Raw genomic sequence first — 26,576 nt, forward strand, 5'->3', positions numbered from 1 at the left:
GTTGACTGCTTGGAGAATCCTTCCAATTCAAGAGGAATGAATTCGGATTTCTCCAAAGATGTGAAAAGGGTCCTTGAGGCAGCACAGAGGGTATCCACGAGAAAGTCATACATTTACAAATGGTCACGGTTTACGAAATTTGCTCAGGAAAAAGGAACAAGCCCATGCACGGCCCCAACAAGAACAGTACTAGACTTTTTAATGTCACTTGCTAACCAAGGCCTTACCTTGTCCTCATTGAAGTGTTATTTAGCTGCTCTAACATGGTTTCGTAGGAAGGCAGGACTTCCATCTTGTTTTAGCGATCCATTAGTCTCACAATTCATGAAAGGTTTTAGAAATATCAGGCCCCCAGTAACGCCGGTGGCCCCGGCATGGAGCCTTGAGGTAGTTCTCTCGGCTCTGACGAGGCCACCATTTGAACCTATGGCAACAGTAGATCTGTCTTTCCTATCTTGGAAGACAGCGTTCCTAGTGGCTATAACATCAGCACGCAGAGCAGGAGAGATTTGTGCACTTAGACATGACGACCCGTATTTAAGATTGCACAAGGATAGAGTGGTCCTCAGGACTGACCTAGCTTTTCTACCAAAGGTAGCCACGAAATTTCATCTATCTCAAGAAATAGTACTTCCTGCCCTTTTTCCAAACCCAACTTCTCCTTTGGAGAAGACCCTTCACTTACTGGACGTTCGTAGAGCCCTAATCTTTTACTTAGACAGAACCTCAGCTATTAGGAAATCCCCGAGGTTGTTTTTGAAGTACCGTAAGGATACGTTAGGCTTCCCAGTGTCATCCCAACGCCTTTCATCATGGATAGTTTTAACTATACGAAAGGCTTACACTTTGGCAGGGAAGGACTTACCTTTACAGGTGAAAGCTCACTCTACAAGGGCGATGGCGACGTCGACGGCGTTCTTACGTGGAGTACCGTTGGATGCGGTATGCAGAGCTGCAACTTGGTCGACTCCGTCTACCTTTGTGGCACATTATAAACTGGATATAGCATCAAAGAAGGATGCAGCCTTCGGCAGGGCGGTCCTGTTTTCAGCTGTGGCATGACACCCTCCTCCAAGGTTAGCAGCTCGCTAGTCTACCAATGGTGTGAATAACAGGCCTACCACGCGGGGAAAATATGGGTTGCTTACCTGTAAACATAGTTTCCCGAGTGGTAGCCTGTATTCACACGTCCCGCCCATCCTCCCCACACTCTTGGTCATGCCCCAGGGCTTCTGGCTGCCTTTTTCTGCGGCGGAAGAACTGGCCGGTAGCCCCGCGGCAGGGCTATTTATGGGGGAAAGGAAGGGGCGGGGCTTCTCTAACGGTCAGTTAGTAGCTTGGGAATGTCCGTTGCTGGCCTGCGCGAGCGCAGGGAATACCAATGGTGTGAATACAGGCTACCACTCGGGAAACTATGTTTACAGGTAAGCAACCCATATTTACATATTTACACACTTTTGTTCTTGTTTGGCCTTGGAAAAAATAACCTTATCTCTGCTGAGGCTGAAGCACTCATACAACTATGTGACTGGATGCAAACCTAAAGAAACTTGTGAATATACCTCCCTTCAAACTTTATATAAAAAAATCAAGTATCATGGAAATGGCTCCAAAGATGATCACAAAGATACTTCGATTCTGTCAAGCTATTATTGTTTTAGCAATTGTTCTACAGAATCCTTTCCCTGAGACCAGATGCAATATGGAAATGACATTGATGAAGCAGCTCCAACTTCTCCCTAACATCAGAAATCCAGGGAAAAAAGACAAATGAACTGATTATAAATTATTAAAAACATTTAATCGCCAGTGGGTCAATTATTACTGCAGCAAATCCAGCCTTATCCCTTCTTTAGAGAAAGAAATGAGTGCTAGGATTTATCTACTACAGTCAGCCCTCTGCTATTGTGAGGTTCAGGGAGCAGGATCAATGTGAAAATGAAAAAACTGAGTATCTCTAGGCCCCCAAACTGTATTTAACACACACTAAATAGCATCTGTACTGGCGCAGCTTTATTTGCATTCTCTCTCATGTTCACTCACTTGCTCAGATTGAGTGAGTGCAATGAGGGGAGTTGGAGGAGGGCAATGAGCAGTGCACAACTTCCCAGAAACAGACCCTCTCCCTTGTGCTCCCCCATTCCATCCCATCTCCCACCCACCTGAATGAGTAATGTATGTATGCATCACACACTCCCCTGCCTTGTTCTCTTTCTGTCTGCATTAGTGAGTGAGTGAAGAGCACAAGGGAACATGTAGATGTCTCATTCCTCCACACTCTCCCCTATCCCATCCCCTCAAGTGAATGAGGGGACGCATATGTGAACCCTCTCTCCTTATACTCCCCTCAATCCCTTCTCTTCCCGTTCCCCTAAGTAAGTGAAGGAATGCATGAACGCACATTCTCCCTCCACTCTCCTGTTCCATTCTCTACCCCCCACATCACCTGAGTGAAAGAGTGAATGTGCAAGGGAATGCATGTCCACATTTTCCCTCTTCATGCCTTCCCCATTATATACCTCACTTTTTCTCCCTCACTCCCTCAGGTGAGAAAGCAAATGAGTGAGGGAATGTACATGCAGCTGGACCAAGCCACCTTGTCAGTTTGATTTCCTCACAGAAACCAAAGATCTGACTGCTAACTAAACTTAAATTAATTGAACACAGATCAGGAGGAAAACTGGTATTATCAAAGTCCCTATTAGAGGAAGGGGCAAATAGTCCACAAATAACAAAATCTAATTATTATAATCTTAATTAATCAGGAAAATATGAAAATATGTTTGTGCTGTACCTTCATATTCATTGCAATTATTCCAAGTTCAAACATATTTTCCTTTCCTATTCGCTGGAGGATATCCTGGACAACATTCTGGCATGCATCCATAGGAGACAGACCCTGAAAGGGAAACACAAAATCCAAACCAAGTTTACACTTTTCTGTTCCAACTCGTTGAATCCAGATTTACGCAAACCATACTTAACTCAGATCCACTGCAGGTCATGCAACTAGTTAGCCGTGATTAAATTAAATCTTTTCATTTCACTGTGTCCATAGTTGAACATGTCCAACTACAGGTTTCTATGAAAGTTCAGGAGAGAATGCTTCTGGAACATGACCATACAGCCTGGAAAACTCACAGTTCTAATTCATTCATCCTTAATGCTGTGTAAATAAACGAAAATCAGATGCATGTTGCTCCTTTTGTTTATGTCAATATAGATAAGTATAAAAGACTTCAAAATATGATTGGGATTATATAGCATGAGTAACATGTTCTGGGAAAATGTTATCTAGGTAAAGGTTTCCCCTTGATGTTAACTCTAGTCGTGTCCAGTTCTGGGGGGTGGTTTTCATCTCCATTTCTAAACCGAAGAGCCAGCATTGTCGGTAGACACCTCCAAGGTCATGACTGCATGGAGCGCCATTACCTTTCCACCAAAGTGGTACTTAATGATCTACTCATATTTGCTAGGTTGGCAGAAGCTGGGGCCAACAGTGAGAGCTCACCTCGCTCCCTGGATTTGAGCCATTGACCTTTTGGTCAACAAGTATAGCAGCTCAGCAGTTTAACCCATTGTGCCACCTGGGGCTCTACCCCTCAAGTGAATGAGGATTTAGACAATATAATGAATTACAGTATATTCTGGCGTATAAGACTACTTTTTAACTCAATAAAATCTTCTCAAAAGTCAGGGGTCGTCTTATACGTGGGTGTAGTCTTATGCATGGGAGTCGTCTTAACTCTATATTTTAACTGGAAAAGTTGGGGGTCGTATTATATGCCAAGTCGTCTTATATGCGGGTAATTTCATATGTCAGCATTGTTTTTATGGTTTACTGGCACATGTCAAATCTTTACTTCAAACCCCTACAGTGAATTACAACTGTAGCCAATTCCATTTTGTTCAATTGTTTAAATCTTTAATTTCAGGGGAGTATTGTGGGTTCCCATTTGTAGATGACTGGTTTGTAGTCTAATAGTCATCCCATCTATTCATATGCATTTTTATAATATAAATGCATGTACAGTTGTTAACTTGCTTTAAGTCCTACTTGTTTCACTACTTTACTGCTCTCTGCTTGAGTTCTGTATACACAGTAAACAGGTCTTAAGTATAAATGCAAACATTCTAGACAAGCCTAAGCACGGATAAAGAAGCTCCCTCTGTAGCCTGAAATGCCCACTGAAGCTGAGAGAACAATCTCTGACAGTGCAGACCTTAGGCACTTTGAATCTCAGTCTCCTTATCTTGAATTCTCCAGTTTCGCTTCAAGCTACCTAGCTCAACATTCACTGACCAGAAATTAGAAAGCATACCTGTTTCATTAATAGGACTACATGAAAAGTGGGACTGAAGCACATGATCATGTCTCCATCACCAGTAGCTGACAACAAGAAGAGAGAAAAAATGTTTTTATGAAACTCAGTGTGAAACTCTGTTGTTGCTATGGATAAGGGAACAAGGTTGCAATACACCATATATATAACATTCTAGTATCATATTTTCTGAGTAAAAACCAGTGGGGGTTTAAGTGGGATATACAAACGAAAAACAGTACTGGTTTTCAATTACTTTTCCACAGAAAACTCAGAAAACGTTAAGCTGAATTCAAATCACTGTTTTGTGTCATATTTAGAGATGCAAATACACATTGGATGTGCATGTGAAAACACATCATTATCCACACTGCATTACTTTAAAGTGGTCATAAATATGAATGTTTATCCTTACTATATCTGAATATTATTAAAAGTAATCATGGCTTTTGCATTCAGGTGTATGTTTAATTTACAGTAGCAGATCCTAACTCTCATGTGAACATATTGCAACCAGGACAATCACATTTTGATAATACTCTTAATAAAATGTTAGATTCCCTTACTAGGAAATGGCAACAATAGTGGTGACTCTTTGTAGCATCCCACAAAAGCAGATTTATTTTATGTTCTCACAAGACTAAGCTCTCAACATTTTCTAGAAGCAGATGGTAAGGAAAAGGGCAGTGGCAGCCAGGGGCAACTGGCCCCAGAGGTGGTTATTGGTGCTTTCCCCTCTCTGCGGAATGACAGACTCATAGAATTGGAAGAGACCTTGTGGGTCATCCAATCCAACCTCCTGCCAAGAAGCAGAAAAATTGCATTCAAAGCAACCCCAACAGATGACCATCCAGCCTCTGTTAAAAGCGTCCAAAGGAGGAGCCTCCATCACACTCTGGGGCAGAGAGTTCCACTGCTGAACAGTCCTCACAGTTAGGAAATTCTTCCTAATGTTCAGGTGGAGTCTCCTTTCCTGCAGTTTGAAGTCATTGTTCCACGTTCTAGTCTCCAGGACAGCAGGAAACAAGGTGCTCCCTCCTCCCTATGACTTCCACTCACATATTTATACATGGCCATCATGTCTTCTCTCAGCCTTCTCTTCTTCAGGTTAAACATGCCCAGCTCTTTAAGCCACTCCTCATAGGGCTTGTTCTCCAGATCCTTGATCATTTTAGCCGCCCTTCTCTGGACACATTCCAGCTTGTGAACATCTCCCTTCAACTGTGGTGCTTAGAATTAGACACAGTATTCCAAGTGTGGTCTGACCAAGGCAGAATAGAGGGATAGCATGACTTCCATTAATCTAGACACCATACTCCTATTTATGCAGGCCAAAATCCCATTGGCTTTTTTTAGCCATCGCATCACATTGTTAGCTAATGTTCAACTTCTTGTCCACAAGGACTCCAAGATCTTTTCCACACATACTGCTGTTGAGACAGGCATCCCCCATTCTGTATCTCTGCATTTCATTTTTTTATGCCTAAGTGGAGTATCTTGCATTTGTCACTGTTGAACTTCATTTTGTTAGTTTTGGCCCATCTCTCTAATCTGTTGAGATCATTTTGAATTCTGCTCCTGTCTTCTGGAGTATTAGCTATCCCTCCCAATTTGGTGTCATCTACAAACTCGATTATAATGCCTTCTAACCCTTCATCTAAGTCAGGTGTCCTCAAACTGCAGCCCTCCAGCTGATTGGGTCTCCAACTCCCAGAAGCCCTAACAAGCTCCCAGGAATTCTGGGAGTTGAAGGCCCAAACAGCTGGAGGGCCACAGTTTGAGGATGCCTGATCTAAGTCATTAATAAGGATGCTGGACAAGACCGGGCCCAGGACGGAACCCTGTAGCACTTGATCCTTGATTTATCTCTGGATCACACCAAAATCTACAATTTTGATCCCCAAACCTGCCCTTACTTCATACATGAGGTCAATTTATTCATCAGAATATATGGTACTTAAGCAATTGATGTACCCCACTGAAGGGTTCTGAATCTAAGTTTTACAATTAAAGCAAAGCACAATAACTACCAAGTGGGTGATATCAGAATCTGTTTCTAGCTAACTGATATGCAGTAACTAAGTACACAGTTTAGAGGACACACATTCTGCTAGATGAGATATACATTCTGAAAAGCATTGTGTTGGCAAGCAACCTTTTTAAGAACAATGCCTCATTGGGCAAGATGTCAATGATTCTGACATCTTTAAATTGAAAGGTCAGTGCAAGATATACAGGCAAGCATATGGACAGAATCATATTGAAAGTTAAGATTGAATTAACTAGAACTGTGTTGCTTCTGAATCTAATAAGCAATTAATATAGCTAGCCATACATCATGTTGTTGTTAATTGTCTTCAAAGTGACTTCGCCTTATGACTATTCTCTGAATGAGATCTCCAAGTTACCCTATCCTTAACAGCCGCACTCATCTCTTAGAGACTCAGGGCTGTGGGTTTTCTGAATGAGTCTATCCATATGGAATGTGATATCCTCTTTTCCTACTGCGCTCTATGTTATCAAGCGTAATTGTCTTTTCTAGTGAGTCATCTCTTTACATAACTTTAGATGATGAAGACATTGAAATAGTTCCACATTTCTCATACCTTGGTTCAATCTTTAATCATTACTTAATACATCTCAACCCTGTACTTTTTCTGATGGTCCTCTAATGCTGGTTTCAATAATTCAGAAAACCATAGCAGTAGCAGAAGGCTGTGCATATGCTTAAGTGCCCAGCTGACATTTTTTATGTCTATATAATTAAATACCTGTGTCATATAAAAAATTATTGGGCTCAAAGAGGTCATGAGCAGAAAATTTTAAGAAACCCTGCTTTAGAGGGCAATTGACTCATGTAAAGTAAAATCAAAACCTTTCACCCAAATAGACAAGTCACCAAGCAATAATTCCTCTATGTCAGGACTGAATATCATTTTGTTTACCCTCATCCTGTCAACTACTGCATTCAACATTGGTGTTTTCAGAATTGCAAAGATTAAATTTTCCAAAACTGCATGAATTTAGAACAGTCTAGCTCCTGTATGTGCCTCAATACATTTAAACACAAATTCAAAAATTCATAGGTCTTTAGAAAATGACATACCTGCTGCAGCTCCTACCTAGAATAAAAGACAATATTATGTAAGAAATAACAGAAAACGATTTGAATCCATTGTTTCCATGATGACTAAGAAGTTTAGACATTAAATCTATATAAATAAAAATGTAATGTTTGTTTTTGGGATTAACATAACTCAAAAACCACTGGATGAATTGACACCGAATTTGGACACAATACACGCCAACAAGTGACCATCACGTATCAGGCCAACAAGTGACCATCACTCATAAAAACACTGAAAAACACAGTGGAAGGGACTTAAAAAGCCAAAAAATAAAAATTACATTACAACGCATGCGAAAATCACATACATACACATATAAACATACATACACACAAAACACATATACACAGACTGGGCCACAGCAACGCGTGGCAGGGGATGGCTAGTTCATTAGTAAAATTCTATCTTTTAAAACTATAGCACATTAGTTTTGTTATTTTGTAACATTGCATTTTTCACTGCCTTTGAATGAGAAAACAACAGAAGTATTGAAAATTTAAACAAGTAGGGTACAATACATAGTCTACACTGGTTAATTGCACCCTTTCCAATAACACTGTAAAGGTAAAGGTTTCATCTGATATTAAGTCTAGTTGTGTCTCACTCTGGGGGTGGTGTTCATCTCCATTAATAATCCGAAGAGCTGGCGTTGTCCGTAGACACCTCCAAGGTCACGTGGCTGGCATGACTGCATGGAGAGCTGTTACCTTCCTGCAGAAGCGGTATCTATTGATCTACTCACATTTGCATGTTTTCGAACTGCTAGGTTGGCAGAAGCTGGGCTTAACAGCGGGAGCTCACCCTGCTCCCCAAATTCAAACAGCTGAACTTTCAGTCAGCAAATTCAGCAGCTCAGCGGGTTAACATGCTGCGCCACCAGGGTTACTCTGAAAAACATGATCTTCATCTTTCTCAAGGGGTGTATCTCTGAATCATTTCTTATTTCTGATTATCAAGCTATTTACATTTATAGAAATTATTCTCAATGAATTCAAATATTTTTACAAGTATTTGGATTGTTATGGTTCTCACATCTAGAACAAAATGTTTGAGATGCATGTAACTATCTATATGCCAGTCAGTCAGTAGCCTTTATTTTGGTCAATAAACCTTTGGCTGAAGTCAAGTGGGAATAAATTACAACATTTGACTATCTACATGCAGTTTTCCAAAGTTACCATTAATGCACCTTGTACTGTGGCTCACACTGTCCGTTTTTGAAATCTAGAACATCTTTTTGCGAGCAACAAATATTTGCTTGGTTCTAGAATCTACGTTGCATTTTTACTATGCCTTTATCTCATAAAATTCACAGGAGAAATTGGCATACCTCTTTATCTGCATAGAGCCCACAACCTGGCAATGGAGAATCTCCCACTCTTCCCGGATATTTGAAAGGTGCCCCAGAAGTAGAAACCCCTAAAGATTAAAAAAGAAAACCTGTATATTAGTACGTATTCTTATTTGCTAATAGCTTATTTTTGAACACTGAAGTGAAGCAGTTTAGCAAAGGATTTTGTCTTAAATTCAAAAATGATGCTACCGCAACCTGCATGAATGTTGAGAAATTGTGCAATGTTTCTACAACACACAAAATGATTAAATATATGGCGATAAGGTTCCCATGCTCTAAAATGTGTATGGAGATTCCAATGTCATATCCTTGCTCTGGCTTGTAAGCAAAGATTCAGGTAACTTGGGATTTTGACAAAAACCTTATGAGACTGTAGGAGGAACAGGGTGAGCCACAGATGTACAGACCAGGGCTTCTTAAACTGTGGGTCCCAACCCCAAATGAGGTCCCATCGGCTCAATGCTGGAGCCACAAAAAAATTCTGAACACCATCTAGTGGCTGTTTTAAACATTTACCCAACTTTGTTGTACAATGCCAGCAGTGGACTCTGCAAAAGATGCTTCAGTTATACTTCATTAAAAAAAAATCAGCCTATTTGTCAAGCCTTGCAAATGCTGATTTATGATCAATATAGGCCTGATTTTTTACTACTATTTCTTCTATATACCTGGAATCATGTCAAAATTTATTCGGCAAAGAGGTGTCTTGAGTGAAAAGTTTAAGAATCCCTGGTATAGACAACAATGTTGCAATGACAAAACATTAATAGGTGGGTGGTGGAAAGCAATCGGTTGTTAGGTTTGTGCCATTCTCACTTACCAACTGTTATGTTTCCATAGACATCCAAGGCAATCAAACCTGTTGAAAAGATAATAATGGAATTTCATGTTCTGAAAAATATGAATATATTGTAAGCTTCTGAAACTAAACATCATGAAATTTCATGAAAAAGTAATATTTTTCTGAAATGTCCTTGGAATTCCACTGAAATCTTGGTGGCACCCTCTGTTTATCCCAAGCTCACTAATCTAGTGATTCTTTTATTTTAAAAATAATGTAAATAGATAAGTATGACCTATCTGGACAATTTGAATGATGAGGTGGGGAGAATGCAGAAATTGAGATGGGGGGGGGGGGGACAGATCCAGATTTGCATATTACATACATTCATTGTGACATTCAACAGTCATGACTTCCACACGAATCAACTTTTGCATTTACATGTCACTTCACAACTAGATGTCTAGTAAAAATACATATTTACGCTCTAGCTAGTATATAGCAGAATACACTTTGAGACAAGCCACACTAATATCACAAACCCTGCATGCTTTTTTGTGTTTGTGCTAACATTGGTCTTATATGTGTTTAGATGAGTAGATATGCTTTTTGGGTATCAATGCGGCCCAGAAGGAAGTAAGTTATATCATATGAGAACAAGCCCTATGAGGAGCGGCTTAAGGAGCTGGGCATGTTTAGCCTGAAGAAGAGAAGGCTGAGAGGAGATATGATAGCCATGTATAAATATGTGAGAGGAAGCCACAGGGAGGAGGGAGCAAGCTTGTTTTCTGCTTCCTTGGAGACTAGGACGCAGAACAATGGCTTCAAACTACAAGAGAGGAGATTCCATCTGAACACAAGGAAGAACTTCCTGACTGTGAGAGCCGTTCAGCAGTGGAACTCTCTGCCCCGGAGTGTGGTGGAGGCGCCTTCTTTGGAAGCTTTTAAACAGAGGCTGGATGGCCATCTGTCAGGGGTGATTTGAATGCAATATTCCTGCTTTTGGCAGGGGGTTGGACTGGATGGCCCATGAGGTCTCTTCCAACTCTTTGATTCTATGATTCTATGATATGCAGACTCTTGGGAATGTCACTGGATTCACAGAACTTATATTCAAGTAAAAATGCACAAAATTTGAGGTCATTTTTTGAAGTTGGTCTAGCAAAGTCTAAATCCAACCCAATTAGGAACCCATTTACACAGACCATTCAATACAGTTTCAAACCACTACTGAAGAAAGTGGTTTTGCCGTGCAGATGATTACAGAGGAAGTCCTGAAACCAGGGCTTTCTATTGGTCGCTTTTGTAGGAGTTTGTTCTCTGGCCACTAGTATTGAACTATATTAAATAGTCTGTGTAGATGGGGTCTTAGTCCATGTATCTGAAAGACCCACTGAACTCAGTGAAAGTGCTGGAAAATATCTACAAGATTATACTGAAACTCTACGCATCATCATGACAAGTTCCACAGAAACAATTTCTACATCAGTAAATACCGAGGAAACATAGAACTGAATAATTGTCTATGACAATGTGAGTGGCTTTATTCAGCAGCTTCAAAGAGGTAAGAAATGATATATTGTGTATTGTAAACTATTGTATATGAATCCTCTGTTGTGAACCGGCCTGAGTCCCTCGTCGGAGGTGAGAAGACCGGTATATAAAAGTTATAAATAAATAAATAAATATATTAAAACAAACATAAAATTAAATAAACAAATTCAGATACAAAAAGAAGTATCTAGTATTCTGTTGAAAAGGGGAACACCATATATCAATAAAATAAATAAAAATCAAGTGTTTAGGGTAAAAGTTTCTCTACATTTTCAAATCAGCAAATGTACTTGATTTGTAGACAGAAGCTATGAGTTACATCCCTCTATTTACTTGCTCTCCTTTACATACATATTGCACTGAATATTATCGGAAATACTGTTAGGAAAGAGTTCATTCTCCACACTGTTTCCTTTACACATAATGTTTAGTTTTCTATTTAGATTGAACTATATTAAGTCACAATACCCTCTTGAGGCTAAATGAAGAAATTAAAAGAGAAGAACACAAACATTTTCTTAGGGAATGGACTTTGCAATCATCATCAGTTGTGAGGTTTATTTCTGAGGATAGATTCTTTCTAATGCAAAATAAAGCTGCACAAGTTTGCTTCAACTGGCATGCTTTCCTGTTTCAATCACAAAAATGTGTTTCTCACACTTTTTTGAGGCAGTGCCTCATAATGGATAGGAACACACCATTATCAATGAGAATTGGGTGGTGTAATGCCATATGAAGATGTCAAACTATACTGTCTGTACTTTATTGCTTTGTTTCTATTCAAATCATACTTATGGGGGCTGGTTTTAGTTTTAATCTACACCCATTTCCTATATTCACTCCCAAAGCAAAATGTAGATGATCTGACCACACCATCAGTTTCCTTTCCCTGCATGCTTTCATTTTCTTATAAAAAGCCTACGAGCAATGAAAGCCAATGTGACATATTTTGTAACTTTTAATTGGGCTAACAGAAATGCCACCACAAAAGAGACTTTTAAATTTGTTTTGTTGTTGTTTTATGCTGAACATAGTTTCAACTTTTTGTGCACAACAAAATCTTAGTAACATTTTTAGAATGAAATTCTAAATACTACACAAAGAGTGACTTTATCTTTCTGGAGGATCTTGGGTATATGATCTATTGAAAGCATGACTTTGGTGATTCCAAAAAATCCTTAATATAGTATTAACGATTGGGCTCTTGAGCCCTGAAAAGAGTGGATAGGAGAATAAACCAGATATCATCCTCACTGCCTTGTCTCTGCGTTAATTTTGCCAGGCCCCACGTATCGAAAGCTCCATGGCTATCCTCATGAAGATATATATTAAAATAAGAGAAGATTAAAATTGTTTTGTGTAAGTTATTTTGCCTATACAGATATATGAGGGGAAATTTACTTCTGCTGTACATTATGATCTGAGAATTTTACAGATCCATTTCACTATGTCTTTTAGTGTGTGTTCATGGTGTTTGTATGTCTGTATATAGATATCATGAAAGACACATGTGTTTACCTCCCATGCACGTTAGCCTACACAAAGGCCTACATACTTGCTACAAGGAAGTTCAATATGGATAGAAAAATTCATATTTGAAACAGTCCAGAATGTGCTGTCCCAACATTTACTTCACAAAATCAACAATGCTTACTATCATTAATTCATCGCTACTCCATGTATGTATGTATGTATGTATGTGTATTATGAACTATCCAAAAAAGTATTTAAAATGTCACAGCAATGCGTCCAAGATTTAAAAATAATGTTGGAAGATTTGTCTTGTGCCATGAAAGTATTGTTTTAATAATTAAAAAAATATTTACCTAGTGTATCATGTTTTTTCACAGCTTTTCCCTTCTCTAAATATTCCTATAGAAATTCAAAGACTATAATTAATTATGCATTCAAATATTACCAAGATCTAATAGTAGTTTTATCTACAAGTAAAAACTTAGTTGGTAATGAGTAATTGTATATGCATTGGCTACATATTGAGATTGTTTGTCACATTGTTTCTTTTGCAGTATCTTAATCCTAGACTTCTGCCTAAATTGAGGATTAGTGACAGAGGTCTATCAACACAGATGATTTAGTGCAGTTTGAAGTTTTAAACTGCAGTGGCCAGACAACAAACTGCCACAAAGGTTCATTAAATAAAGCCTTTTATTCATATTAGTTTGAAACTAAATTAAATGGTGAGTGTAATGGGGCCTAAGGGCACATCCACACTGATACTTGGATAAGTATAGGCCTGGATCAGCTCCATGGAAGCCAAACTGATTAATGCAGCTCAACACAGTCTTGCCACATATAATCCAAAATTTGGGGATAGTCCGAATTTTGGCTTATTGGAACAGTTGGGCCAGTTTGAGGACAGAACTGGTCACAACTGTCCCATGCTTCCTGGGCTCAGGCAGCCTGGGATAAGAATGGAAGTGACTGCCCCGGTCTCCAGTTACAACACAGGTCCTACTTGTCAGCTATTGCCTGCATTGACATCAATTGGAGCAATGAGGCACTTTGGGAAAGAGGAGGGATGGATTCTGGATGACATTACTGCCACAACAGCCAATAGGTAGAACCAATGCCAGTGACTGCCATGACATGGAGGGCAGGAGAGGGCAGTAAGGATGGGAGAGTCCTTGTGTGACCCAATCTGTACAACACTCCAGACTGGCCTTGGATTAACGCAGATCCACCATAAGAAGCAGGGGAAGGACAGTGACAGGGATTTCCCACTACTTTGAATAGAAGCATAACTTTCCAGATAGCTTTATCAGAATGGGTAGAAGCAGCATTAAATCTTGATAGAGGTTGATAGAGAAATAGGCAGAAGCTTGGCTTATTTTTAATTCCTTCCGGTCATCAACTAAGCTAAGATTTAAAAGGGACATGCCCAAGAAATGAGAAAGAGGGAAATCACCAAAGAGAAATTCAAATGGATAGCCAGCATATGTAAGAAGGAAATCGGAATATCTATAGTGCAGAACAGGCTCAAACTTGCCTGTTTGAGCCTGTTCTGTTTTAAAAATAAAAAGAATAGTTTATACCATTATAGAAGAACAAAGAACTGGTATGGCCACGGCATGAAGATGGTGAAATGCTGACAAGAGACAGAAAAAAGGCAGAACTACCGAACACCTTCTTGTCAAAAACCTAATATCACACTACAGCATGGATCCACTTTAAATCCAGTTGCTACCTCCTGCAAAATTCTAGGGTTTGTTGTTTAGTAAGGCCTAGGAGGAGCCCCACGTGGTGCAGTGGGTTAAACCTCTGAGCTGAACTTGCTGACCAAAAGGTTGGTGGCTCAAATCTGGGGAGCGGCGTGAGCTTCCGCTGTCAGCCCCAGTTTCTGCCAACATAGCAGTTCGAAAACATGCAAATGTGAGTAGATCAATAGGTACCGCTCCAACGGGAAATAAGGGCGCTCCATGCAGTCATGCTGGCCACATGACCTTGGAGGCATCTATGGACAACACTGATTCTTTAGCTTAGCAATGGAGATGAGCACCACCCTCCAGAGTCGGACACGATGAGACTTAATGTCAAGGGGAAATCTTTACCTTTACCTAAAGCCCAGGACCCTCCTGGCTGAGCACTTTAAATGTTCCTTCCTAAACTACAAACCCCAAAATTCTGAAAGATGCAACAACCAGATTTAAAGAGGATCCATGCTGTAGTGCAGTGGTTCTCAACCTGTGGGTCCCCAGGTGTTTTGGCCTACAACTCTCAGAAATCCCATCCAGTTTACCAGCTATTGAGGGCCAAAACATCTGGGGACCCACAGGTTGAGAACCACTGTCTAGTATGATGAGGCACCAAGTGGAGTTGGCTTTCTCCCAAAACAACCTGGGAAAATACGGCAGATGATGAAGTACAGGAAATGCAGGACAGAATAGGTAAAAAGTTAGGCTAACCTAAATGAATTCAAATCAACAGGGCCAGGTGAATTATATCCAACAGTTTTAAAAGAACTTTCAGAAGTAATTTCAGAAGCAATGGTAATATCCTTTGAGGATTTGTGGAAAAAAGGGAAAGCCCTCGCAGACTGGAAGAGGGTAAATGTTTCCCCAATCTTCAATAAGGGAAAAGGAGAGGACTCAAACAATTGTTGGCCAGTCAGCCTGACATCTGTGCCAGGAAAGATTTTTATTAAACAGATAATCTGTAAGCACTTATAAAGTAATGCAGTGATCAATAAATATCAGCATGAAGAATCTAGACATCTTTGAGCTGAAAACTGGCAAATCATCTGAAAAGTACTATATCCTTTTTGTAAATATATGTATTGATGTTAGGCCCACTTTATATATGTAAAGACATAAAGGATTTATTTCTAGGTTCAAATCTTTTACCTCCACACAAATTCATTCATATCAATATTGATCCAAAGTAGAGCATTACCTTATAAGCTTCAGTACTCTGTGTGCTCATCATACTTCTGTTATCTTCCACAGCAAAGCCTTGTTCTTTTGCAAAATCCACAGCCCCATCTCCAACTAGAAAGTTGTGAGGAGCCTCATCCATGACTTTTCGTGCTACTGCAAGAGGAGTTCCAATTCTTTAACAGTAAAAAGAGTATGATTAAAAAACAAGTGTCATGGTTACCTTTAAGAATACAGTTAATAAATCTAATATTCAAAATATGAGATGATAAACACGAGAAGCTACTTGGGTCTCAGGAAGAACACTATGCTCCTAAAAATATGGCAGACAAATAATGTAAACTAGTAATAATAAGCAACATGCCAGTCCAACCTGAATCCCATTCCTACCACAGATAAATGGGGAAAGGATGAATAAATTTTGGGCTTCCATAAATATTCTTATTCATATTATTCTTATATATTTATACACCACTTTTTATCCACCAAAGGAAACTCAAAGCCGCTAACACTGAAAACTATAACAAAGTGTGAATTAAAACCTACTGCATAGAAACATTAAAATAGAATTAAACATAGAAATATTAAAAAACATAATTAAAAACAATAAAACCATTAAACATATCTATTAAATTACATAGAAAACAACATCTCCTGGTTCGGTCTTAATAACTCTACTACTATTACCCATGCAAATTCTTGTTATCAAACAATATTGTTGTTCAAACTTGAAAACAATACATCTCTTAAAAGAGATCAGTATGTTTTTTTCTGTGTGTTTATGTTTTTATACAGAAGTCTCTTTAACATAGTATAACTGCTATGGAAGAAAATGTGGGAGTGGAGCTCAAATAGTGACTCCCTCGTCATGTGAACTGCAGATTACATCCCAAAAAAACCTATCTGTGAGTCACTGCAGGTATTTTTTTTACATCCCTACCATAAATCTACAAAGTGTTATTATATCATAATATATAGACAGGAGAGTAGGATGCCAAGGGACATAGTCATGACCTGCCTAATACCAAGTAACACATTTAGAACAATTAGCTTTAATGTGCTGAAGAATATCTAACTTAGTACAAGATCAGTTTCTGAGTAGAATACTTACCCATGCAAAGCTGCTACAGCTCCAAAACGCCCAGGCTGTCCTTCCATTATTGCTGCATCACACTGGATTATACCATCTTTGTTAGGGTAGCCCCCTCGTCCTATTACGAAGGTCCCTGTGGCTTCATCATTCTCAATATCTACAGATAAATTCAAATAGTAGAGTTCTATGAATAAGATGTTCAAGAATCTTGAAAACTCACTCTGAATTTCCTTCGGGATGAAAAGGGCAGAATATATTGTTATGTCTTATATTGTTATGTATTCATATGTTTTACGTAATTATGACGTTATTGTTTGCGTTTTTGGTTGTGTCTTGATTTTCATTGCAATTGTTGTTCGGGTCTGGCCCCATGTAAGCCGCTCTGAGACCCCATTGAGGAGATGGTGGTGGGGTACAAATATTTTTTATTATTATTATTATCATCATCATCATCATGCGTTGGAACAGTGAGGAGCGTGCTTTTGCTGTTAAGGCCTACTTTTCGAGTGGATTTGGAGTGGCCGGCCCACTCTCCAGATTTGACACCTTGTGATTTTTTTTCTATGGGGTTTTTTGAAATCCCGTGTTTTGTGAACGGTCCAAGGACCCTACAAGATTTGAAGACCAACATTCAGGAAGAAATTGCCAACATAATGCCTGCTATGCTGGCAAGAGTCATGACAAAGTCCACAAATCGGTTTACTCACTGTATGGAGAATGGGGAATGGGGGACGTCACCTACCTAATTTGATCTTCAAAACTACGTAAAACAAAACTTTAGGTATGTGCCTACATTATAAAATAAAAAATAAACTTTCTGATTCATAGAATGGGTTTCATACAATGGCCAGGGAGGGGTTGGCTGACTGGTTTGTGTTGATCATTAATGCATCATTGGAGCAGGGAATTTTTCCATCTCGGCTAAAACAGGCTGTGGTTCGACCACTTCTAAAAAAGCCTTCCCTTGACTCCACGGTGCTGAACAACTACAGACCTATCTCCAACCTCCCTTTTCTGGGCAAGGTGCTGGAGGGGGTGGTCGCCTCTCAGCTCCAGGGATTTCTGGATGACATCAATTACCTGGATCAGTCACAGTCTGGCTTCAGACCTGGCCACGGCACCGAGACGGCTTTGTTCGCCTTGGTGGATGACCTCCGCAGAGAACTGGACAGGGGGAGTGTGACCCTGTTAGTTCTCTTGGACATCTCAGCGGCTTTCGATACCATCGATCATGGTATCCTTCTGGGACGGCTATCCGGGATGGGCCTTGGGGGCACAGTTCTATCGTGGCTCCGTTCCTTCCTGGAGGGTCGTTCCCAGTTGGTGAAGCTGGGAGACACCTGCTTGGACCCCTAGCCTTTGACCTGTGGGGTCCCACAAGGTTCCATTCTGTCTCCCATGCTTTTCAACATCTACATGAAACCGTTGGGTGAAGTCATCCGGAGTTTTGGAGTTGGGTGCCATCTCTATGCAGATGACACACAACTCTACTACACTTTTCCACCTAACTCCAAGGAAGCCCCTCGGGTGCTGTACGAGTGTCTGACCACTGTGGCTGTCTGGATGAGGAAGAATAAGCTGAAGATTAATCCCGACAAGACAGAGGTCCTCCTGGTCGATCGTAAACCGGATCGGGGTATAAGGTGGCAACCTGTGCTGGACGGGGTTACACTCCCCCTGAAGTCACAGGTCCGCAGTTTGGGTGTCCTCCTGGACTCATCACTGCCGCTTGAAGCTCAGGCGTTGGCGGTGGCTAGGAGGGCTTTCGCACAATTAAGACTCGTGCGCCAACTGCGACTGTACCTCGTGAAGGCGGATCTGGCCAGGGTGGTCCACGCCTTAGTAATTCCAGATTGGACTACTGTAATGCACTCTACGTGGGGCTGCCCTTGAAAACGGCCCAGAAATTTCAATTGGTCCAACGGGGGGCGGCCAGGTTGTTAACTGGTGCCCCTTACAGGGAGAGGTCAACCCTCCTGTTTAAGGAGCTCTACTGGCTGCCATTCATTTTCCGGTCCCATTTCAAGGTGCAGGTGCTTACCTAAAAAGCCCTAAATGGTTTGGGACCTGCCTACCTGCGTGGCATGCATCTCTGTGTACGAAACCACACGATCTCTTCGTTCATCTGGAGAGGCCCTGCTCACGATCCCACCTGCATCACATGTGCGATTGGTGGGGACGAGGGATAGGGCTTTCTCGGTGGTGGCCCCTTGACTCTGGAACTCTCTCCCTAAGGACATCAGGCAGGCCCCGTCGCTAGCGTGAAGGAGGAGCTTGAAAACATGGTTGTTCCAGTGTGCCTTTCCAGAATAAGGAAACTCCTAGCATTATGTCCCAACGCATTTTATCAGAGATCTAAGATATCTGCATGCCCATCCCACTCCCCCTCCAAACACCCCACCTTGTCATGCCCAGCACTTTTAATTTTAATTATTACATTTGGCCCGGCCATTGTTTTTAATTGCATCATTGGGTATTGTTAATGTTATTGCTTTGTTGTTGTTTTTTTTAGTTATTGTGTTGTTGCTGCTGCTGTTTTTATTGTTGTATTTGGGCTCGGCCTCTTGTAAGCCGCGCCGAGTCCTTTGGGAGATGGTAGCGGGGTACAAATAAGGGTTTATTATTATTATTATTAAGTTATCACGGGGTGTCTGCGCCCTACACCACTGGAGAAATTACACTGCTTAGCGGTATTGCACCACCTGACATCCGCCGGGAAGTAGCAGCCAATAGTGAAAGGACCAAGGCAGAGACATCTCCAGCTCATCCCCTGTTTGGGTATCAGCCAGCACGCCAACGACTTAAATCTAGACATAGTTTTCTAAGATCTACAGAGACACTCGCTGGAACACCTCAGCAAGCGAGAGTCCAAAAGTGGCAGGCTCAAACCCAGAACCTCAATCAATGGCTGATACCAAATGAGCGACTCCCCCCTGGGCACACAGAAGACTGGGCGACTTCGAAGGCATTGAACAGACTGCGCTCTGGCACCACGAGATGCAGAGCCAGCCTTCAGAAATGGGGCTACAAAGTGGAATCCTCGACATGCGAGTGTGGAGAAGAGCAAACCACTGACCACCTGCTGCAATGCAACCTGAGCCCTGCCACATGCACAATGGAGGACCTTCTTGCAGAAACACCGGAAGCACTCCAAGTGGCCAGATACTGGTCAAAGGACATTTAACCAGCTACCAAACTCACAAGTTGTGTATTTTTCTGTTTGTTTGCTTTGTTCTGTTAGAAATGTAATATAATGAACTGGTTGCTCTGACACGACAAAATAAATAAATAAATAAATATTAAGTTTTGAAAAAAGGAAGTTATGCTGCCTCACCCTGTATTATGTTTGAGAGCTGTTGCTTCTATTAACTTCACTCTATGTGAATACACTGAACTATATCCTGAATATCATATACTTTATGCTCCTTGAATATTTTTTCCTAACATAGATTACTTTGTGTATTTTGACACCCTACAAGTATTCTGGGATACAAGGATTTTCTGCCTTGATATTCTGGGTTATATGACTGTGTGGAAGGGCCAGAGAAATGGAGCACTAGGGTAGGCTTATCTGAGTCCACACTGACATATATTCAAAGCAGATATTGTGGAATTTTCTTCCTTGATATTCTGGGTTATATGTCTGTGTGGAAGGGCCCTAAGACAATGCATTACAAATGACCAAACCAATATGACCTAACATCCAAAACCAAATAATCCGGGCATCAAGCTAATGTCTGAATAAGTCCTGCTCCTGCTCTAGCCCCGCCGTGGTCACCTGCCATGGCCTCCTGCAGGGCGTCCGTGGCTGAGGCCTTTAGGACCAGCCTCTCCCTCATCCTCTGCAAGGCGGAGAAGGAGAAGGCCCAAGTCCCCGCCGCCGCTGCCATGGCAACAGCCGAACCCTAGCTGTGCGCGTGGGGAAAGGGGCGCATTCCGTCAAACTCAGAGCCCCGGGTCCTGATTGGACGGCAGTGAAGGCGGAAGTGGGCGCGCGACCGCTTCCTTTGGCGTCACTTCCGGGGGAAAAAGGGAGCAGCCTGGTGGAGGCAGCCGGGGTGGGGCCGTCGTTCACTCTTGTGAGGGAAGGAACATGGACACTCTGGGCAGGAAGGTGGTCGTCTGCGACAACGGCACCGGGGTGAGGAAGAGAAGGGGGAGGAGGAGCAGCGGAAGCTTGTCCTCCTTTCCTCTACCGTCTTTTTTTTCGTTCAAAAGGCTCCGGGCCTTGTCTTTTCTGCCAGGAATCCATCTAGTCGGCATTTCCCGCTCTTGCTGTGTTTGATTGTGGGCCTGGGCACAGGGTGAACGCTTCTCTGCACCTTTCCCCCTCCTTTTCAGCCCATATATCCCAGACCCTCTTCCACACAGCTGAATAAAGCCCCACATTAATCTTCTTTGAACTGGGATATATGGTAGTGTGGACTCAGAAAACCGAGTTCAGAGCAGATATTGTGGGGTTTTCTGCCATGATATTCTGCGGGGTGTTTTTTTTTTGTCGTGTCAGGAGCGACTTTAGAAACTGCAAGTCGCTTCTGGTGTGAGAGAATTGGCTGTCTGCAAGGACGTTGCCCAGGGGACGCCTGGATGATTTGATGTTTTTATCATCCTTGTGGGAGGCTTCTCTCATGTCTCCGCATGAGGAGCTGGAGCTGATAGAGGGAGCTCATCCATCTCTCCCTGGATTCGAACCTGTGACCCATTGGTCTTCAGTTCTGCCAGCACAGGGGTTTAACCCACTGCGCCACCGGGGGCTCCATATATTCTGTGTTATATAGCTGTATGGAAGGGCCCTTACTTCCTGGAGGATCAAGTAATTTATGTGATAGGACCAGAGCCAAAAAGTAAGAAAGCCTGTTAGAAACTAATTTGGGCACTGTTCCCTTATCCAGATGGAGGCCAAAAAGGGACGCTAGAGAGAGATGGATCATTCATTTTATAGGATGGGGAGTTAAAGGAGGAAAACCATTCCCCCCATTATGGCTGGTCATTTCCCCCCCCCCCCTTCTCATATTATAAACAAGGGCTGTTTCCACAAAGGGGACATGGATGGGGGAAATGGTTTTCCTCCTTCAACCCATCGCTGGTGCTCCTTACAGAGAGAGGTCAGCCCTCCTGTTCAAGGAGCTCCATTGGCTGCCATTCATTTTCCGGGCCTAATTCAAGGTACCGGTGCTCACCTACAAAGCCCTAAACGGTTTGGGACCCGCCTATCTGCATGACCGCATCTCCGTTTATGAACCTGCATGCTCCCTTCGATCATCTGGAGAGGCCTTCTCATGATCCCACCTGCATCGCAGGCGCGTTTGGTGGGGACAGGGCCTTCTCTGTGGTGGCCCCCGACTCTGGAACTCTCTCCCCAAGGACATAAGACAAGCCCCAGCGGTGGCAATCTTTACAAAGAGCCTGAAGACCTGGCTGTTCCAGTGTGCCTTTCCAGAATAGGAAACTCCCGGCATCAAGTCCCAAATGCACTTTGTTAGAGATTCAGGATTATCTGCACATTGCACCTACCTCCAAATACCTCTACATATTACCTGTCAAGTTCAGCACTTTTAAATTTTGTCTATTACATTTGGCCCGGCCTTTAGGTTTTAAATTGTGTCACAGTTTTACTGTTCTATTGTTTGCCTCAGGTTTATTATTTGCTTATGAGTTTTATTTTATTTTTTATGAGTTTCATTGAGTATTGTATGTTGTTGTCGGTGGCCTTGGCCTTTGTAAGCCGCATCGAGTCCTTTGGGAGATTTTGCGGGGTATAAATAAAGTTAATAATAATCGCCCACCCCATAATATGGAAGGGCCCCCCAATAGATAGTGAGGTGCAGACACTTCCTCGCGCGGTTTTTGGGTTGGCTCACCGTGTGTTGCGTCACTAGGGTCCCTCCCCGCCTGTCCCCCAAAGGCCCACCTTTCCCCCTGTTTACATGCCACAAGTCTTAGGGCCCTTCCACACAGCCATATAGCCCAGAATATCAAGGCAGATAATCCAACTTCGAGAATTCCCACCTACAGAACAAGTTGGCCAGGGCTACTGGGAGTTAGAGTCCCATACAGCAGGAGGGCCACTGTTTGAGGATACCTGTATTTGAGAAATAAGGGCCATTTCCACATTGAACTGGATTCTGTGGCAATGTGGACTCAGAGAACCCCATCTCAAAGCAGATATTGTGGATCATCTGCTTTGATATTCTGAAGCCCCCTCCACACAGCTGTATAAAATCCACATTGAATGGGATTACATGGCAGTGTGAATGCAGAGAATTCAGGACCCTTCCACACAGCTTACCTATCCAAATGTATCTCCTCCTATGAACCATTTATGAGCTTAAGATCATCTGGAGAAGCCCTGCTCTCTATCCCGCTTGCCTCATAAGCATGATTGACAGAGACAAAGGACAGGGCCTTCTCAGTAGTGACCTCCCGACAGTGGAACTCCCTCACCAGGGGTATTAGATCGGCCCCCTCCCTCCTGACTTTCTGGAAAAAAGTAAAGACCTGGTTTTTTGAGCAAGCTTTTGAGAATGCAGTGGAATAGATAACACGGAACTATGAATGATGAACATGGAATGGCCAGACAATGTTACTGGATACCGTTTTTAGCAGAATGACACTGATGATTATATGTTTTAATGGTTTTTATATGTTTTATATTGCCATGTTGATGGTTTTTAATTGCACTTTTATGAATGCCTGGCATCAAATTATGCCAATCTGTAACTTGCCTTGAGTTGCCGTATGGCTGAGAAAGGCAGGCTATAAATATCATAAATAAATAATCCAGAATATCAAGGCAATCCACAATATCTGCTTTGAACTGCCTGCACTGAGTCCACACTGCCATAGAATCCTATTCCATGTAGATATTTTTACAGCTGTGTGGAAGAGGCCCTAGTTGGGACCTGCCTGAATAATCTAAACATCTAACCTTTTTTGCTGCATTCTTCCCTTTGTGCCTCACCACAGCCAGGAAGTACTTTTTTATCATAACATTTTTTCCTCCTCAAAGGCTTACTGTTAGCAGTAGTCGACACTCAGGCCCCTTTAACATGGCCATATAATCTAGATTATCAAAGCAGATAATCCGGATTTTATATGGCAGTGTAGAAAGGGCCTTAGAGGCATCCATTCTTGAGAACAGCACCTTAGGTTACTGTTCCATTATCTGGGTGGAGGCTAAAAGGGGGCTCTAGACAAAGAAGTATAGTCCATTTTATGGGGGTGGGCGATGGGTTGAAGGAGGAAAACCATTTTTCCCATCCATGTCCCCTTCGTGGAAAGCTATATCACCCAGAATATTGAAACAGATAATTCACAATATCTGCTTTCAAGTGGGTTACCTGAGTCCACACTGCTATATAATCGCTTTCAATGTGGAAGGGACCTAAGATCTTTAGAGCATTAGGGTGGGATCCTTCCCTTGGTCTTCTCCCAAAGAGGTGACCTATATTGTAACAGCACATCATTGTTCGCTTCCTTTTTTTTTTGTTCTCCATTATTTAGTGCTCATCATCACCTAGGTACACATCCATTTTGAACTGGGCTGTGATTGGTTAATTGGCATCCATGGGGATTGGTAGATGCTGAATGATTGTAGTTGAAGAGAAGTTGGCTGCTTTGAAGAGTAGGTTGAAAGGAGACATGATAGCCATATATAAATATGTGAGAGGATGCCATATGGAAGAGGGAGCAGGCTTGTTTTCTGCTGCCCTGGAAATTAGGACTCAGTGGCAGAATGGGTTCAAATTACAGGAAAAGGGATTCCACCTGAACATTAGGAAGAACTTCCTGACTGTAAGAGCTGTTTAGCAATGTAACTCTCTGCCTCTGAGTGTGGTCAAAGCTCCTTCCTTGGAAGCTTTTAAACAGAGGCTGGATGGCCATCTTTCAGGCGTACTTTGATTGTGCATGGCAGCAGGTTGGACTAGAATGGCTCATGTGGTCTCTTCCAGCTCTACGATTCTATGATTCTATTCTTAAAAATAGGCCTAATATAATATAACCCCCATACCAGAGCTTTCCAAACATTTCAAATCGGTGACACGTTTTTAAGACATGCATCATTTTCCAACACAGTAAATCAGTTTTAGTAGAAACCAGACGTTTAAGAGAGACTGAGACATACTCAAATTGTAATAATGAAATGTGTGAGGGATGCAACATAGTGCAAGAAAATATTTTGTTTATATTTTTTAAAGGTGTGATTTTTGAGATAATAGCATACATTGGCACATTTTTTTGCCATTTATGAGTAACAATATGTAAATACCTGCAATTTTTTAAAAATGTATGACATGAGCAAAATAGCTACTTATCATTTTAATGTTATGTGTGAGACTGATGGGAAGAACACAGCTTTTGAATATGCAGCGGAATATTAGATAAAGATGCATGCATTTTGTCATCAAGCATTTTTAAGCTTCCACATTTCAGTGTTATTGCTTCTTTCACATAGGCACAAGATACTTTTTGTTATAGAACCACACTTTGCAGCCAACACAGTAATGTGTCATTGTTACACAGTTTAGAAACTCTGTCTTGTACTATACCATCCCATAAACTTTGTACTGCTGTGATATTAATATTGAAATATAGTACCACATTTCTTCAATTCTAAGACATTTTTCCCCTATATGGACATCTCTAAAAATAGGGTCCCTCTTAGAATTGCAGGTGTATTTTGTGTATTTTTATTGTTTTTTATTGGTACTAAAATATTGTGAATCTTATAATAGATGGTGCCTTACAATTGAAGAAACTTGGCAGTTAAAAACAAGGACAAATTTAACATAACACAGTTTTACTGTATTATAAAATAGGCTTTTAAATTTAAAGTGTTCTTTAATCTTATTCTACTGATTGCTTGCGTTAACCTAGTTATACTGTAATAGTAAACATCGCATGTCTCTTAATGTATATTCAGTAATAACACTATCTGACTTAAATCGCCTTATACCATAAATTGGCATATATAATTTATATTTGCTAACACCCATATAGTGTTGTAAGACTAGAATTATTGTCCTCTTTAAAAAAACAGCCATATTTGACAGAACAAAATGTTTCTGTTGAGGAAATTTTCTGTTGATAGAATTATGCCAATGAAAGGCAACGGGCCTGGTCCTCAGAAATATGAGCTGTGCTAAGCTACATTAAATTATGATTACTTCAGTTCAAGAGCAGTAGGTCTCCCCAAATTAATAAAGGAATAGAGTTTGTTTATTTGGGACAGGGATCTAATCCTGAATTTTAGTTTTATAGTGGAAAAGTCATATTGAAATATTCATTTTGTATTTGAAACAAAGCATAGCTTACTTGCAGCTCAGTTCTTTTTTGTTTCCCGAGTGGAAATGAATTGCTATTAGCCAAGACTTTCTCCAGCACTTTTTTTTTGGGGGGGGGGGGGGGGCATGGAGGGGAATTTTTTTTATTCATTTTTCTTTTTTCTTTTATAATATTTTTATTATTTTATCATAATTATTACATTTATTATACATTTGTTTATAGCAGTTACATATTATTCAACACCCCCTTTAACATATAATCTTATTTTTCTGCTTAAGCATTTTATTCCCCCCCTTTTTCCCCCACCACTGTGCTCCCCTCCCCCCCATTTCAAGACACAACTTTTACATATCATCCGTCCAAAATCTCATATTTTCTTGTGGCGGTATCCTTCCTTCTTTATTTTTTAAACTATTTACAACAAATTTACCCCATACAACATCAAAATCAATTTGTTTCCATATACCTTTTTTAACTTTTAATATACATGTCAGCTTATCATTTATTGCCAGTTTCCATGCTTCTTTGTACCACTCCTCTATTTGTATATTTATTTCTTAAATCCATAATTTAAAATAAAGAGATTATTATGGTTATCTTTTTTCCTACTAAAATCACTGAACAGTTGCATTTTCTCATGTTCCCGTACTCATCTTCTTTAGAGATTT

The 26,576-nt window shown here is 41.0% G+C and overlaps 2 protein-coding genes across 2 annotated transcripts in view; one reads left to right on the top strand and one right to left on the bottom strand.

Annotated features, from left to right (window-relative positions):
* Positions 1-1,434: 1,434 nt before the first annotated feature.
* LOC132780641 (N(4)-(Beta-N-acetylglucosaminyl)-L-asparaginase-like) lies at positions 1,435-20,612 on the bottom strand. Its single transcript, XM_067469619.1, has 10 exons — positions 20,402-20,612; positions 16,642-16,780; positions 15,550-15,706; positions 12,966-13,011; positions 9,625-9,663; positions 8,781-8,869; positions 7,429-7,444; positions 4,323-4,390; positions 2,795-2,899; positions 1,435-1,739 (listed from the first exon to the last, which is right to left on the bottom strand). Exons 1-10 carry the CDS (start codon positions 20,511-20,513, stop codon positions 1,650-1,652), a joined length of 861 nt encoding a protein of 286 aa, XP_067325720.1. The 5' UTR covers positions 20,514-20,612; the 3' UTR covers positions 1,435-1,649.
* Positions 20,613-20,624: 12 nt separating this feature from the next.
* The window catches only part of ACTR2 (actin related protein 2), a 29,218-nt gene continuing 23,266 nt past the window's right edge, over positions 20,625-26,576 (top strand). Inside the window, exon 1 of the mRNA XM_060784364.2 lies at positions 20,625-20,764. Coding sequence (XP_060640347.1) covers positions 20,717-20,764 — 48 coding nt within the window. The 5' untranslated portion in view covers positions 20,625-20,716. The remainder of the gene's footprint in view (positions 20,765-26,576) is intronic.

This window comes from Anolis sagrei, chromosome 1, assembly GCF_037176765.1.
Source record: "Anolis sagrei isolate rAnoSag1 chromosome 1, rAnoSag1.mat, whole genome shotgun sequence".
NCBI classification, from domain to species: domain Eukaryota; kingdom Metazoa; phylum Chordata; class Lepidosauria; order Squamata; family Dactyloidae; genus Anolis; species Anolis sagrei.